The sequence below is a fragment of the Tauraco erythrolophus genome, chromosome 6, assembly GCF_009769465.1.
Source record: "Tauraco erythrolophus isolate bTauEry1 chromosome 6, bTauEry1.pri, whole genome shotgun sequence".
Taxonomy (NCBI): Eukaryota; Metazoa; Chordata; class Aves; order Musophagiformes; family Musophagidae; genus Tauraco; species Tauraco erythrolophus.
Window position 1 is genome coordinate 33,959,228 of NC_141470.1, and position 17,475 is coordinate 33,976,702.

The window sequence follows — 17,475 nt, forward strand, 5'->3', positions numbered from 1 at the left end:
CATCAAGGCCTATCAGGCCTTTAGTAGGTATGTGGAGCTGTATGATAAAACAAGGTCAGAGCCCCTTTTTGCATACAATCCTGTCCTCATACAACAGAAGAAACCATGAAAGGTTGAGCCTGTGTTCACAGCAAATAGGGCAATCAGGCACTCACAACAATGTCTCACTGCTTGCTTTCCCCTTCACATGGGCTCAAAGATTCACATTTTCTTCCTTCTCTCCTGTTCTTTCTCCCTCCTCCTCCCATAAACTAAATTTTGAACAGTCAGTTGGCCAAAGCAGCAGATTCCAGAGAGTCTTGTTCCAGGCCAAATAGCAATAAAACTCATTTGGCACACTCATCTTATTGGGCAGGTAATAAAAATAAGGAACAGGGTTGCTATTTTGGTATGTCATTCGTCAGTAAGGTACTGATGACTAAGAAAAAAACTTCACTGAGCTAGGGAAGCTGAATCGTTCTCACAGCTGATGAGAAATGCAATAAGCTTATCATAATAACTACAGTGTTTGCAAAGCACCTAGAAAAGGCAACTTCCCAACACCCAAATGCATCAATTCCCTTCCCACTTGTGCTAAACCTGAGGAAAGAAACTAGGAAAAGCTTAAGCCCAGAGAAAGCAAGCTACCCACCCTTCCCAGCTGGCATCATGGTTATAACAAGAGCTGTCCACACAGCCAGAACACCTGCACAGGAAATCAGTCCCCTGGAATCTCCCTGTTTGCCTTCTCCTTCCAAGCAAGTCTGCCCACAATCAAGAGTGACTGATAATTACTGAATTTGGGTTGAACAGTTTCAATTCATAAAATTTCCAAAAATACCAATTTGGTCCAGATCCCAACAGAAGATGAGGTGAAGATGAAAGAGGACGAAAAGGAAGGAGGGTGAATTGGTTGCTCAGACACCAAACAAAAAGGAAAATACGTTATTCATATGGCCTATTTCTCCCCCAGTCTTAAAGTGCATTATAACTCTGAAAAAGGGCAACGGTACAGCCCTGTGCTTGCTTTCTGCATCATCCACTTCCCTGCATGCTGGATTTAGCAATGAAAATAAATATTATTTCTGTTAGTCAACAGGGACTTTGGAGAAGGACTGGGTCTTTGCTGGCTCATACATCATCCAACCTACATGGTTGAGACAACAGAATATTGTTAGCAGTGTATTACCCAGAAGGGAGCCAGATCTGAACAACAGTTTCCAAGGACTTCTACAGTATAAGCAGGGTTCTGGGCAAGGCTCATCTTTTTGCCTTGTTTCTGCATAGTGCTTAGCACAAAGGTCCATAATAAGGGATGTAAGACAGAGGCATAACACAAATAACGAACTACATTTGCATGGCAAGGTATTAATCCCAGTCATTTTCTCACACAAACTGTAGCACTTTTGAATCACCTGGGAGAAAACTGATTCCTGAGTTTGCTATAACTCCATGGATTCCTGAGTCTGCTGTAACTGCATGTCAGTCTTTTATTCTTATGCAGTGGGGAAGGAAAGGCACTCACCTCCTTCCTTGCTGACTCCCAAGCACCCTTTCAGCTCCTGAAGCGATATTGACTTATCCTTGTTGAGGTCACAGTAGTCAGTGAAACGTCGGGCACATTTCTTGGGCTTGGCTTTCTTCTTTACATAACGCTTGAAAGGCTTCAGCTCCCGCTTGTTGATGTCATTGCTGCTGTTGTTGTCCAGCTGGCTGAAGTACCAGTGTACCACTCGCTCCTCAAGTGTGTGGCTGGGGTCTGGCTCAGAGAATCTGGAACAGAGGAAGCACAGGCCCCTGATAAGTGGGTGCTCTCACCAACACTGTCAAGCACATGCTGAGAAGCCAGAGCTGCTCAACGAGTCAGACAAGCACTACATCATATTTAAAGCAGGCAAAATATGCAGGTCTTACAATCTTCTCCTTTTAGCTGGGCCCTCTCAAAAGAGATGAACTTTTTCTGAAAATGTCCTTTAGCATTAACAAGTGGTGCCAAGAGATTCTTGGAGAATGATACCCTCAGTAGCTCTGGTTCTCCTCACACCAGTTGCTGAAACTCTGCCTATTCCCAGAAGGATCCCCTTTAGAGGGCAAGAGGCAATCTCCATGATCATTTTGACCCTTGGGCTCCCATACAAGTTACCAGCAGGAGAGCTGTGAGTGTCAGCTGTAATGGTAGTTTCTGTGATAGCAACATCCAGATTTCAGAAAGGAACAAATTCATTCAATGCAAGACACATTCGTCATTTGAAAACGTCCTTGGCAAGATACAACGTTCTTGCTGTATCTATTTATATGATCTGAACTCCTATGCTGTATTTTCAGCATATTTAATGTTTTTCACAGGGTTGATTTATACACAAGAATTCCACAGCAGACAAGCACCACAAACCTGTTAAAAGCAATACTACGGAACTGGCAAATTCAGTTTGCTTCATTTCTTACTCATTGTGGTACTACAAGTTTGATGTTATTTGGCTCACATTTTCTTTGTGTGGACAACAACAAACAGTATCAGGGAGGAGAAGAGGAGGAGGAAAAGCAACAGCTGAAGATGCAGGAATGGAGAACGCTGCTGTTCAATGTCAAGCCATCGCTGAACAGGCACTGTTATGTCATACCATTTAAGTGGTGTCTGGTGCTCTGCAGCAGCAGTGGGAAAGGGGTTATTCCTCAGTGATACTGAAACTTGGGAAGAAACACTTTCTAAAGAAGAATTCTTTAAAAATTGCATTAAGCTAGTCCATCTTTTCTCCATGTGATAAGCATGCCAAAAGACAAAGCCGACATGAGGCTGAAATGATGCTGAGGCTTGAGCCTTTTTCCTCCCAAGAATAAAGCATTTTAGTGCATAGAAATTAGCGGATAGGTAGTCAGACATGCTACACTGGCACTGATTGCTTTGACTTATTCCAGGAGACATCTCCAGCTGCTGCCTAAATACCTTCTCCAGCAAGATGAGAGGGACAGTTGCATGCTGCAGGTAGCCGGCTTCTTCTGTGAGCATGGGGTCTTCTAGCTGATGGAGAACTATGAACCCAGATACCTTATAAAATGCGCTTTAAGACTATCACCGACCTTGTTTCAGAAACTGGTAGGATATCTATTTAAACAGTCACTGAAAATCTATTTGTTGTGAACTGGAAGGGAGAAAATTCTTTTGACCTTCTAGTGTGACCTGTTTTGCCTCAAACACAGCTACAGAGCCTGAAAAATAAAAACCCAAGCCTACCGCCATGGTAATTTAAATCACTAGTAAAGGTGAGTCTGCAACACATGGAAAATAAGCATTGGACCTTAGGTAGAAAACAGAGATCCTCGTTAACCTTCTCTGATAGCTTTTACAAATGAGGATACAATTTAGAAAGGTAGCCCCTATCCAGAGACATCAGGATCCTTGCAATAAGTAAACACACACAGTAGGAAGACGCAAATAAACTGCACAACATTTTTCCCAAGGTTTTACTTGAAACTATCCCCTTCATCATTTAATTCTTAGCTGAGAAGCAGCCTGGCATTCAGTCATAGCATCTGGTCAAGTTACAGTGGGATAAACACTATGGGGGAGGAAGAGGAGGTTGGGAATAAGTCTGGCTTAGTTTTGGGAGCTAAAATACAAGGCAAGGCCCTGGAGCCACTTATGGGCAAGCAGAAATTGCAAAAATCTCCCCAGGAAGCTAAGGGAGTGCCCAGATTTTTCAGAGCCTTGAAACTGTATGCGAAGACCATGATGACAGGAGAGAATAAAAACACATCCTGTGGCTTGTTTTTATGACATTTATGAACACAGTCATTGGCCTCTCTCCCTTTTGGAATTGAGCTGGCTATCATTTGAAGACTAGCATGTTTCCAACAGCCACAGGGAAGTTCTGTATTGCAAGGGACAATATTTTGCTTTTGATGAGACAGAGGAATAAAACCTCAGCTTTCGCATGCGAGATTCCCCTCATCCACACCTTGGCCTACCCTTTGTTTCCCGAAGGCCCACAACTGGAGAGACAGAAACGGAGAAAATAGCAGAGAATCTTGGAACCAACAGCAGAAAGACAACAGACGGGAACGTGAGCTTTTCTCTATCTGCCAAAGAGACGCTCAGAAGCAGGACTTAAAAGTGCCTCTTTTTCAGAGGCACACCAAGAAGGAGCTCTCATGAGTTACCAAGAGAGGCAATAACTCTCTTCAGCAGTTCCATGAAGAAAATCAGGGAAATTCACAGGCTAATACAAATACATTGACTCATGAGGTGATGATACACCAATCTCTGCCATTACAAAAACGCTGAGAGCTCATGCTGAAAACTGCAGCATGCTAATGGAGTTAAAGGGAATTAGTTTAACTGCCATGATTGCAGGAAGAAGGAAGACACAGCCATTTCTGTTTTTTTTCCACTTCTTGTTGGCTGGCTTAGCAGGACTGCAGTTCCTGAGCTGGTTGCCTGCCCGTTCTGATGATCATCCAGAATCCCAGCACAGGCAGGATCCACATCTTCTCAGTGCAGCTGTATCTCCCTGGCTCAGGAAATTACATGATACACTAAAGGAGGCTGAGGTTACAACACTGTATCTAACTACCTTGACTTTGACGGCTGCCCATGCAAGACACTTATGCACCATCCATGAAATATGAATCGATGCAACTTCACAGCACTGCTAAGCCATCTAGCTTTGATGGTGTGCTATAACAACCACCATACCTACCGGGTCAGCTGGAATAAATCTTGGGGCTCTTATTGTCCTGCAAGCACAGACTTTGCAGGAGTATTTCAGGGGAATTTCCCTCTATTATCTCTCCGTTGCTGTTTCAAGAGAAATAAGTCAGCCCTCAGATGCAAACTTCATTTGTTTGCTGCCTCTCTACTCATTCAGACCATAAAGCAATCAGAAAAAAACAAGAGAACAAAGCTGCCCCGTACATTCTCAACTCCCAGCAAAACATCTCTTGCTCTAATACCAGTCACACAAACGTCCACTGAATTCCAGCGTCTTGCTCCAGTGCTGCAGCAGCTTTGAAGACCTAGTAAAGACAGACATTATCAAACTGCAGACAGCCTTCTCAGTCTTCTCATATTGAATACATTACAGCTGTACTTACTCTTCTTCCTAATTGTTCCTCTTTAGCACTCTATGGGAAAACAATCAATCCTAAAGAATGAGAGCTGGGGAAGCAAAGAACTCTATGCAAGCTGATTTTCCAAATCTAACCTGCTATCGCTGGTTCGCTTTCGTACATAAGCCAGCAAGTTTAGCTCCATTATGCAGCATAAGCCCACCCACAGTGCAACACTGACGAGAAGCATGGTCTGCCATTAACAGCCTAGGACAGGGAACTTGCTTTCTCAGCTTTCCTACTAATTTGTTGGCATCAAGTATATAGTCTTCTTTAAGTAGGCTTTTGCTCCCCATCCTGTGTAATGTGCTATCGGCTCCCTCATAGGGGGAGAATACTTATTTCTTAGGTGACTTATGCTTGGAGATATGTGGGTTAAGGTACTGTTATACTTTTAACAATACTATTTTCCATTTGGGACACATTCCCACAGAACACCTTCATATCACCTGGTGTAACTGGGGTACAGGCAGAAAGCAAAGAGGCCATGAAAAAACATGGACATATACTTTTGCAGCTGCACTGAATTCTGGAGCAGAGAGAGAAGAATATGCCAAAATACCAAACAGACAGCTTGAATATGCACTTTGCATGCAGTTTGTAATGCTTTCCAGCCCTTGAGGCCCCTTGCATGGAAGGAGAAGTTAACTCAGTGGGAAGGAGCAGGGAAGAATGGCAGGTATACAGGGTAAAGTATACAACAGCAGCAAACGTCAGACATTACTCACATACAGAACCATGTACGTTGTGCAATCACATTATCCTCCATAGAAGCGTGCTGTCAAAGAGTAATATATCCCACTAAATTTTACTGAGTAAACCAAAGTTGATTCCTACCAAAGCTGATCCTTTTCTCCCTGCGCGCTTGCAGCCCCTCTGGACAGGCTGCATGGACCCACAGTACTGTTGCAGTGACAGAAAATCCTAATACAAAATACTGCTTTGACAGAAAGCAAGGTTGGAATCTCTGAAGTACCCAGCAGATGACCATTTGTTTGAACACCTTCAGAAAACCTATTATTTTGTAATACAAACTTCATATAGCAACAATAGCATCTGAGGCAGAAAGAGGGAAGGAGAGTAAGATCAGCCTAACATCACCTGACTGGACTGCAAACAGAGCCTATAAACCAGAGAGAGCTATTCCAGGATTAAAAAACACTGATGCACAAGAAGCTGCTAGCAGAAGCAACAGAGAAGGAAAAAAGTTAGCCCAGCTTCCACTCCTAACACACAAGGTATGTTAGTAGTCGGGATGTCTACTGGAGTTGAAGTTGTAGGTTTCTGGCCTGAAAATATTTTACAAGGATGTATACCTTGTTTGGTGCTGTCACTGAATAAAGGATGGACGAGAACAAAGCTAAAGAAATGACAGGACTAACCCTGCCAGTCAATGTCCATGACAGCAGTCATGATGTCCACCAAGGTGCCTGGGGGAGTGGTAGAAAGTGATAAGAGTTTAACACACTGAGGTAAAATTCAGAATTGTTCTTGCTCTGCTTCCACTTCTTACTGTCCTTTTGTTATTCTTTGCGGTTGTCTATTCTAAAGTTAAAAGCTGTAACGGTGGAACATGGCTTGAATCAAAGAGGATTACTCTAATGGAATTGCAAAAGGATCGTGTATTTCTTTTATTATTCTCCCTTTCCTGTAGCCAAAGAATCCAGAAGCCAACAAAAAACTCAGCTGTGTTCAGACTAAACAAAGGGGTACTACACAGTCCAAATTCATTATGAGGAATGCATAATTCCTCTACAGTTAAAACTTAAGTTATCTTCCTATTACAGGCCCAGTTTCTTCCTCTCCTCTGGCTAAGTTGTGTATGAAACACTATTCTGAACACAACTTTTCTGAAGATCGTGGGACAAATCATTTAGGTTTAAAAATCACCTCCCTTCATCCTCATTGACTGTTCAAAGATCCTCCTCTTACATGAACTCTGCTGTATCTTTAATTAGGCTAGAATTTCCATAGGAGCACAAAGAGAAGTTGGTATCCAACTTCAATTGAAATGCAATAGGAGTTGGGCATTAACTTCCCTGTGCTGTTTGAAAGTGTCAATCTTTATTTAAACATGGCTCGGCTTCAGAACACCCTGGAGATGTGCTGAACTGTGCTTGCCTGCTTCAGACTGTTCAGCTAGAGCATGAAAGGGAACCTCAGAAGCAATTTTCTAGAGTACTTTTTAGGGCTATTACTTGGGGAATAATTGGCAACTTAAAATGAAGGGACACAGCTGCTGCATTACATGATAAAGGTGGCTGTTGCAAGCTGCCCTTTTAACCCAAAATTCCACAGGGCATTAATATTTTTGCTGATCATGTGGCAAGCCATAGTGCATGCATTTCGGCAACTAAAATTCATCTCTGAATTGGAAGGGACCAAAGAGGGTTTCTCAGATCAGGGAAACGCAGGCCGGGATCCCCTTTGGTCTTTTTCGTTTAGGCCCTGTGTAATACAAGCATGTCCAAACAAGAAAATAGACTAAAATGTACTAAAGCAAAGTCTAAGTTTTAAAAAGTGCTGCTCCTATTATATAGGATTTATATGTGAACAATTTCAACTATGCATCTTTTCAAAAAGGATACCAAACACTGGTTAATACACCAATTTCCTACAAGCGCTCCCTTAATTACTTTGAAAACGTACGGTAACAAGATGTGCCTTGGAGTTATTACATAAACTTAAAATCAAGAATGAATTTTACCAGAGATTTTCTGTTTCAAAAGTCTAAATAAATTCTGCTTGGCTATTTTGCTGTAATATAAACCAGGGCCATGAGGAAGGGAAGTTCTCATCTCATTTACATTATTGTAAAGCAAGAGTAACTCAATTAAAGTCAATAGCTTTGAACTTGCTTAAACAAGACAAGACCTATAAGGGATTACAAGGTTGTTTTAAGCATGCCCAATTAAAAAAAAAAAGTCTTATCAGGTTTTACTTACATGGCCCACAGCAATTTGAGTTGTACAGCCTCACTTTGCTGCTACTAGATGTTTTTTGTGTGTGCCAAGCATAAAGTGTGCAGTTTAGCACAGCTCAATGTAGTATTTTAAATGCAGAAAAGGCAGATCTCTAATTTCTCCCCATGCTTCTCCCTTCCCACCCCCTCCCCCCAAAAAAAAAGCTATTACAGACATTAATTGCAAAGCCACAGATAGCTTTGCAGCATAAATAAGTGAAGTCCTGAAGATGAAGACGCGTGGCAAAAGCAAGAAGTTTTCACTCCACATATCCAGATTCAGACTAAAGGCCTCAGGGTCATCTAATCTGATTTCCTGTATACCATACTCACAGAGTGCAAATCAAATTACTCTTCAGACCATAACTCAAGTTTGACTAAAGCAAGTCTTTCTGAAAGGCATCAGGCCTAAGATGAAAGTCTTAGAGAGAGGGAACCTGTCACCTCCCTCATGACTTCATTCTGCCTCAGAATTGCCCTTGCTTTAAAGAAATTTTGATCATAAGTTTGTTTATATGCAGCTAATCATGTTCTTCCCTGCTAGACTAATGAGCCTGCAGAGCTTTTGTCCCTATGGAGATACTCAGATTATACAAAATCATCTTTGAACTTTTTTTTTCTTTTTATACCCTAAGGAAGGCTGAGTTCCTTAAGACTCTCACTGTTAGACTTTTTCAGCCCTTGACACTTTGGAAAGGCTCTTCTGTGTTTGGTCCCATATTTTAATGTTGATACTAAAGATGTGTATTGTATGCCAGTATCATCTCTCTGCTGCCATGGAGAAACGGGAATACTCCCTCCCTTCTCTAAAATCATACTTGCTGCTTTTTTGATTAAAATACATAGTACAATATATGGGGCCAACTGACATGTGGGTACAGCTTGCTGTTTGCCTGGCCTGCCCTCTGCAACAGGCATAAGTTTGCTGGTGATACATAAAAATTTACCTTAGATCATTGGATTCATTTGTTCAAACTCTAAAAAAAAGCCCAGGAAGATGAAATGCTGAACACTGTAAATGAACAGAAAGAGGAAGGCTACAGAGGGAACCAGTACATGTTTAAATACAGAACTTGTTCTGCCACCATTATGGCAAAGATGGACAAGAGCCCACAGTAAGTGAAGCTTGCCTCACCAATAAGAAAACTGACATTAAGACACGAAAACTGACATGACTGACATTAAGAAAAATCAGATAGCCAGATCTCTAGCTTTTCTTTTCAACATGACCTTCTCAGCAAACCTGGGCTAGGGAGACACAGGATAAGCACCGTCATAAAACAGTATTTTGTTAGTTGTTAAGGTGGGAAATGAATTAGCCATATGATTAAACCTATAGATAAAATATCCCTTCATCTTGGAAAAGAGCATTTATTTCCAATGCCAAAGTCAAGTTGGGTCACCCAGACAATTTCAGAAATTCCTGAAGAGCAGAGTCAGGATGTTCCTCCCCTTGGAAAACTCGGAAGCCAGGACTCATTGCACAGAGACAGCTTCCCAACTCTGCAAACTCATATGAAATGAAAGCTGCACTGATTAAATTTTTATATAAGTACCAAAAATTCCTTGAGATGCCTTTTTTTGCAAAATAAATGGTCCCATCATGGCATGGTGGGACGGAACGGAAAAGCTTGACACATGTTCTTTGGGGTACGCGCTTAGCCTAGCTGATGCACATGGAAGTTTACACCAGAGGAGTTTCCTGAATTTAATCGTGGCTGTGAGCAGGCAGAGTATTTGGGTGGTAGCAGTCTTTTGCCTTACAAAGGACAGCCTGCTAAAAGATTTCTTTTTCCCCTTGAAACTGGGCTGCCAACATTGGAGCTGAAAATAAATCAACATGACGACTGTGTGAAGAGCTGGGCAGTGAAAAATTCTACCAGAAAGGCCTCTATTGAAAGCTGAGAAATACACAAAGCTTGGGGAACATTAGGAAGCAAGCCTGCTGGTTTATAGAGGTGCAGTGGCAGCATACATCTCTGGTCTCTATAATATTGGTTTATATTAAGCTTTATTTTAAGAGTGATGATTACATTGGCTGGGTTTCAGTCCCAGTGCCAAAGATGCCAAATAAATATCAAATGCTCTCCAGGGCTTCCCACCACCCCTACCCACTGCATTTGAACCATGCAAATTAGATAGAATTGACATTGGAATGCTTATGGCTGGGAGAGAACGACGTATTTCCCATCCTTGGGGCATTTTTCACCCTGTTTATATGAACAGAGACACGCTAGGCATATACTGGTAATTTGACAGGTTACAGAATATTCAGTGCGCAAGCACTCAGCCACTGGTGTGATTTGTAAGGTCCAAATGCGCAGTTAAAGCCATATGGGTTCACTAGCAATCCGTACTGAAACCAAGAGGCACAGAGGTGCCAGCAAGGAAGGTTTTTTTTCTTGAGTAGTTAAAGATGGCATTGCTTCCTTCTACATTTTGAAAGGGGAAAGCAGGAGATCAACATTACTCTCAATACATTAGAGCAATACCCATGGAAGTAACACATGCACAGAGGCACCTCCTTCATCTCTACACCTCTATGAACAGGAGCACATTAGTCACGGCATCCCTGCGCGCTAAACGAGCACTGACTCCTTTTGTAGCCAAGGCAATCCAGAACCACAAAGCCTTGCCTTGCCTAACCAAGGCAATATAGCACTATAAAATCCATCACAGTCCATTCTCAATGGTCTGTCCTGCCACAGCATTGCAGCTGCTGCACTACAGGGATTTGCTATTATCAAGCAGAAGAGGGAGACAAGACCTCAGCTTTCCTCCACTTCCCCAGAAACGTAGACTTCTGCCCACCTCTTGCAACGGGCCTGATGTTCCAAGAGGGATGAGCAGGCAGCTGGTCAGAGGGGAGGGCCATGAGAAACAGCTCCTCTCTCCATCAGCAGGCTGGCTGCTGCCCCACAGCAAAACCACAGCACCGTACTGCCAAGAATTCTGTTCACATTCTTTGCTCCCTGTGGTAGCCACTAGGCCACATGGTCTCCTTCAATCCATTTGCATTTTATTAGGTCTTTTCATGCACCAGGGGACAAAAGAACAAGCCACTTCCTCCCACTGAGCTCTCATTTCACACTTCAAATGGGCCATACTAACCTTTATGGTGGAGCAGCTGCCAGGGAGGAGGGGTGGGAGGAGGCAGGGCTAGGATGACAGGACAGAGCAGTGTCTGAAGATGCAGCCTCAGCTCCTCTCCCAGCAACCCAGAGGAACCCGAATGAGAGCAGAGCAACACCTTTCCCTTCCGCTCCCACCTCAGGGCACCCCAAGTTCCACAGCCACCTTGGTGGCATTCAGCCCGAGCGCTTTCTGGACTCACCTCCCACCCCCAGTAGGTGCTGCTGAGTTAATAGCCTGTACCATGTCCGTAGTCAGAGCATCAAGTAAGCTGGTAATAAATTCAACTTTCTTCCCTTCTGGGCAGCCTGCAGAAAGAAAAGAGGAGGTTTAATGCAAGAACACACAGGATTGGTCTCCTACTCCAGTTCGGCAAGGATCAGCCAGAACCTCCTTTGTTTGTAACATGGCAGGCATCACCACAGTCCCTAAGGAAAGGCAGAAGAATCCCTCAGTGGGTTTCTCTGCGCAGCAATTTGTCTTGCAGTTTTCATCTAGGCACACACAGGGTCACCAACAATACCTGGCAGGAAGACTGTGTGGTTAGCTTTATGGCCTCTCCCAGTTCTCTACCAGCATAACCACAGGGATGTGCTGGAAGCAGCTGGCAGACAGCAGTTCCCATGGTGACACTTGCAGAGAAGTTTACAAAACAACTCATTACCTCCTGGGTCATCTTCCTCTGCAAACATGGCTGTTCTGAGGTCCTAACTGACAGCTTAAAGCTTCCCAAAGCGAGGACTGCTGCTTTCAGTCTCCTCAGGCACAGAGAGCGTCGTCTGCCAGCAGCTACCACAATAATTCATTTCTTTGCATGATTGCACTGCATGGGAAATACGTCAGTCTAAGTCAACACGTGGCAATCACCCCCAGCCACTGCTGGCTTACGCAGGACACCACGGGCTGAAGACGAACTTGGTAACCATTTCCATTACTTAGTGCTGAGGCCATCTAGTTCCCCACTATCACAACCACAGACTGACAGAGCCTCCTACCCTTAACAGTGCCAGCCTGTTACAACACAGCTGAGCTGAAATTCTCCATCTCCTCACCTTTATGAGGCAATCTATGCCGTTTCCTTGCTTCTTAAAGGAGCAAAAGCATGCTTCATTTACTGCCACATTAATACTGTAACAATTGCTCTAGCGTACCAAGCAACGAGCATCCTGAACTTCAACCCACCACCTCCAAAACTATCATCCAAAACCCATCACCTCCCATCCTACTGTCTTCTCTTGATGTGACAGAAAAGCCATCACCACATCCCTTACTACTTCTCTTTCCCTAAACCACCATGCACTACCGATTAGTCAGCTGATTAAGGCAGCAGACATCAGAAAACAGCCTCCCCCAGTAATATATAGCAGTGTCAACACTTTCTGCTTTTCTCGGACAAGCAGAGAAGCACGTGTACCCCAAACAGAGCACCAGAAACTTACTGTGATCCCTTGACAGCTGAAGCAGCTTGCAAATTGATCTGACAAGACTCCCTCCTTTGCAGTATTACAGGCTCTGTTCTCCGCAATGGCTAACCAACAGTCCCTCGCCTGTGTCCATATTATGTGCATTACACACACGCATACCCCTCAGTGCTCGTTTGGCACACGGTCCAGAAAATGTCACCATTGTAATGGGTAAGCTGCTATGGCAGCCAGAGTAGACCACTCACTTAAAGGAGCTTTTTGTTGCAGTAATGAGAAGGTTGAAAAACCATTTGCTAGAAGTCATCTCCCTGGGGCCTCAGCATCTCACCATCTGCAGGAATTAGCAGCTTGCCATTTGCTATGTGCAAGCAACACTTTCCTTCCTTCTTTCTTCTGGCCACAGCCATGACACAGTTTGTGAAGAGGGTATGTGTAGGTGTGCAAGGATCTGGACTTATGTCTCTCTCACCCTGGCCTCTGCAACGTCTCTTCGCACAGGCCAAGGAGCATGCTGGTAGAAAAAACCTCTAGAAAAGGAATAAGGTACGGGGTCCCCCTTACAGAACTGAGTGCAAATAGAATGATCAGTCTCAAAATAAAGCAGGGGTTTTTCTTAAAATTCAGTTCTGCTAAGAAATAAGAGTAGAAAAAAGTAAAAAGAAACATCATCTCCCACCTCCTGCAGTTCTGGCTCGCCAGTTAATTTTTGCATACAAGAGCAGGTAATCAAGCAAACCTCAAGTCTGCATCAAAAGATCATACAGCACAGCATCTCCCAGTCAGACAAACCAGTATCAGATACTCCATCTCCTAGTGTCTCCACAGACAAGGGTATTTTCAGTGACAGGAACCATCGTGCCAGCCAACACAGCCAAGCGCAGAGCTGAAAGCTTACTCAGGCACAGAAAAGTGGCTTGAGCTGAGAGGGGAGCTCTCCTGGAGTCTGATGAGGGGACCAGAACACTAAGCTACAGAGGAGCAACATGTGTCCTCTTCTGCATCGAGCAGTTCTTGTCCCCTTGTCCAGCTGCAGTGCAGACGGGGAGGGAGAAGGGAAACAAAACCATTCTGTCTTCCTAAGAGATCAAGAAGAGAATCTCACAGAAAAAGCCCAAGAGCAAAGGATTTTCACAGAGGAGTTCTGGAGAGGCAGGGGGGGAAAGCACAGGGAGAGGCAGTAAAGCAAGGGAGAAGGGGATGGGGAAGAAAGGAAGATTATTCTATTTTAGCATGACTTCCTAAGAAAATGAGCCTTAATGTAATCATTTAGCTGGTTTCCATCCCCCTACCCCCAAAAGTAACACTTGAACCAATTGGTCAATTTCATTCGAATGTGAGAGAGGCAGATAGGAAATTTCTACATGACTTGTGAAAATGAGGAGCTGCATAGAAGCCAGCCCTGCTGAGGGCAGAGTTGCCAAGCAGAAGGAGAATTAGGAGACACAGAAGGCAAATCTGGAACAAATCTCATTTCCTTTACTAACCTGCTCAGGGACAACTCACTTTATGCTAGCCCTAGAAAGGGGCAGGAGAATAGGAAGTGGATCCAGTGCTTTTTCTGCAGTTCTTGGTCTCTACCACTCCCTCACGGTGGAGAGGGACCCACTGTAGCTTCTGTTTTCAAGCGGTCAGTCCCCAGCCAGGAGAGCAATGTCTGACCTGTCAGTGAGGGCTCCTCACTCTGCTCCTTAGAAAGGCAGCAGGAAGGAAAAATCAGAGCACGGGCAGGTAAGATAGCATTCTTAAGATCTGCACAGATATCTATGCCCAACACATCTTCCTAGCAGGAAGAAAATAGGCAAAGAGTAAATTGCAGCTTGTCACTCTGTTAAGTGTGAAAAGCAGAATATAAAACAAGCAGCAATGGGAAATAAAGCAGGTCTGACGCAGAAAATGAGTGATATAGTCCAGCTAAGTGAAGAGCCAGCACTAGTTAAGAGACCTTAGGGCACCAGGAACACTGCCCTGCCTGGTCCATGCAGTGTCAGGGAGCCAGTTGGTCCACTGACAATTGCCAGCTGTGTCCTCTTTTGTTGCTCAGGGGGGCACCAAGCTGCTGAAAAGACCTACTAAATGGAAAGGATCCTGTCCTGGCCAGGCTTTGAAGAACTTTCAATGCTGAGCCCATTCTTCCCCCAGGGGACCTCCAGGCATCCAGGTTTCTTTCCTGAAAATTCTGATCCCAGACATGTTTTTGAAGGGCAGACAGGCAATAAACCGGCCCTCAGGACACTGCCAGCCTTTTCCAGTACACTGCTGAAACTGGAGGTGATCCAAAAAAACACTGAATAAAACCCATGGTAAAACATGCACAGTGAGGGAAATCCTCCATCTCCTCAACAATATTCTTGGCCTCTTAAGTGTCCCAAGGAGAGACAAGGGAAGAAGCAGACACAGTATCTTGTTCCTCTCTGACCTGGAAGTTCTCTGTCCTTGAAGGGATCATCAATCTCTGTGCTCTTCGATCTGGCATCGCTTTCACACACTGGGGTCTCATAGCTGAAAAAGGAGAACAGCAGATGCTAAACTATGCAATACAGCTTTAGTGTCATCAGATGGATGCTAAGGGGTTGTGTCTTATCTGCTTACTGAAGGGGAAACCAATAAAACTGCAGAAGAAATATTATTCTCAAGCATCTGTCTGCTTATGGACGGTCAGCAACAGCAGAAGTGGAGAGAGAAGAGCATACTCTGAAGTCCAGTACCAGCTACCAACCCAGACCCACAAATAGCACAAGGCTCTTTTCCAGCTCTTGTGGGCACAGGCTGAGCTTTTTTTTCAAAGCTGTGCATGCTCTGCAGAATCACTGTATCTAGCAGAGTTTAAGTCCCAGCTCCTGTTGTCCTGTTTTTATAACTTGCCAGACCCAATTTGTTTCCAAATCTCAAGTGAGAAAAGATTCCCCAGGTAGTTTTAAGATACAGAATAACTTAAAGAAAAATCTATAGTGGTTTAAAATCTATCAGCACACAACCAAGCAGTCTTCTAAAGCTGTACTGGTCAGGATTCAAGTGGCTGCAGCATGGAATTATAAACCTGATGATAATGCAACAAAGCCACTTGTTTTTTCACTGCTCATGCACCTCATCTGTACTCTTGAGCAACGCCCTGGTGCCTGCTACCACCAAAAAGCTGCAAGCCAGAGAAAAAAAGGCTGCTGTGCACGAATACTTAACACAGAGGAAAGTAAGGGTAGTAGTTACTATGCACCAAGTCCTACAGGGAGGTAGCTGCAGAGTAACATTCAATAGGGAACATCACATAGGGCATTGCTAGCTTTAAGGAAGGTAATACAGAGCTGACTGCTCTAGAAGGAGGAACTTATCTGATATGGCAACAGTATTTTTATTTTTTTTTATACCACATCTTCTCCAGGCAGGCATCTTACCAGGCCTACAGCTCTTACCGAGTGGAAGTACCAGGCAGGGGGCGTCCCGTGTCCACCAGGACACACCAGCAGTACCCAGTCGACTGGTGGCATTGCACTGGTTTGTAGAGCCCTCCGGGAGCACACTCGGGGATGACGATACCTTCACGGGGGTTCTGCCGGGCCTCTTCCAGGGCACTCTGCCTTTCCTGGTCACAGGAGTGAACTTTCTCTGGAAGACAGGAGGGAGGTTAAAGGAGGTGGAGAAGAAAAATCAAATCAAGAACACCTTTCTCAGCTCAGCAGGATAGGGGTATCCTTCACATCAGAAGACCTTTGTGTCTGTTTCCTTCTCAGCAAACACCAGTATGTCTACATCCCTAGGGACTCAGGAACTTCTGGGTCAAGAGCTTCCTCTGACATTTAGCTGTGACACAACACGATTAAGAAAAAACACAGTAAACTGTACAGGAGAGGAAAGCTAGAGAAGAAGAGAACAACTGTTCCTGCTTCTAGTTTTTGTCACTCTCCTAAGGATAAAAGTTAGGAGTTACTTTGTTGTCTTTTTTTACCCTATACTTAGGCATGTTTTAAATCCTGTGGTCAGCTGCCTTGACTGCTTTCTGTCCTATATGCATGCTTTTTTTTCTCTCTGTGATACCTTCAGTGGTTTCTAAAGTTATTTTTTTCTAAAGTTATTTCTAAAGTTCTTATAGACATCAACTGCCAAGTGCCCAACAAGCCAGAAACAGCAGGAAAAACTGTTCCCATTCACCTGAGTTTTGGAACAGAGCTAACAGATAACAATAATTCACTATTACTGCAGCAATGGGGCAAGCATTTCCCAGATGATGTTTTTGCATAGTGAGAGAGCCTAAATTGACACTTGTATTTTCCAGTTAAACAAAGGAGGCAAACACCCTGCTCTGCCCCACCGTCTCTGTTTCTAGACTGCAACACACTCTTCCCTCTCAATAGCATCTTTCCAACATGATACCAAGAAGAGCAGAAGGTTATGTTATCACACCACCTTATCCAGTGCAGAGAGGACCTGCACACACCTCAGCAGGGAACAGAATTGGATATCCCATTCTACCCACACTGTCATCACCTCTCCAGCATATTCCACCATTGTCCTCACCTGGAAAACAGAGGGCACACAATATTGTTTCCTACCAAGGGGTAGGTAGGACCCTGTCCCTTAAGAGCTTATTACACAGAAAAGTTTATTTCCAAAGACACTGTCAACCAGAGAACAGAGCACACAGATGGCACCCACCAGAGAAGAGAAAGACGACCAGGAGTGGTTTCCGCAGCCACCCTGGCACCTTTGGCCCCAACGCTGCCTCTTCAACCACCACCTGCAGAGGAGTGACAGATGCATGGAGAGGTGCCAGGCTGCTCCCTCTTATATGGACCAGCCATTAAAGGGGGAAGAGATGCACAGAGTACCCAGGGGACTTTAAGACCTATTTGGCTCAAGAGCCAGAAGTTCTGAATTACA

The 17,475-nt window shown here is 44.1% G+C and overlaps 1 protein-coding gene across 1 annotated transcript in view; it reads right to left on the bottom strand.

Moving 5' to 3' along the window:
• Nucleotides 1-17,475, bottom strand: part of SMOC1 (SPARC related modular calcium binding 1) — a 129,833-nt gene that overhangs the window by 5,927 nt on the left and 106,431 nt on the right. Inside the window, exons 8-11 of the mRNA XM_086613612.1 lie at nt 16,011-16,203; nt 15,020-15,102; nt 11,382-11,487; nt 1,505-1,752 (exon numbers count right to left, since the gene is read on the bottom strand). Of these exons, the coding sequence (XP_086469738.1) occupies nt 1,505-1,752; nt 11,382-11,487; nt 15,020-15,102; nt 16,011-16,203 (630 nt within the window). The remainder of the gene's footprint in view (nt 1-1,504; nt 1,753-11,381; nt 11,488-15,019; nt 15,103-16,010; nt 16,204-17,475) is intronic.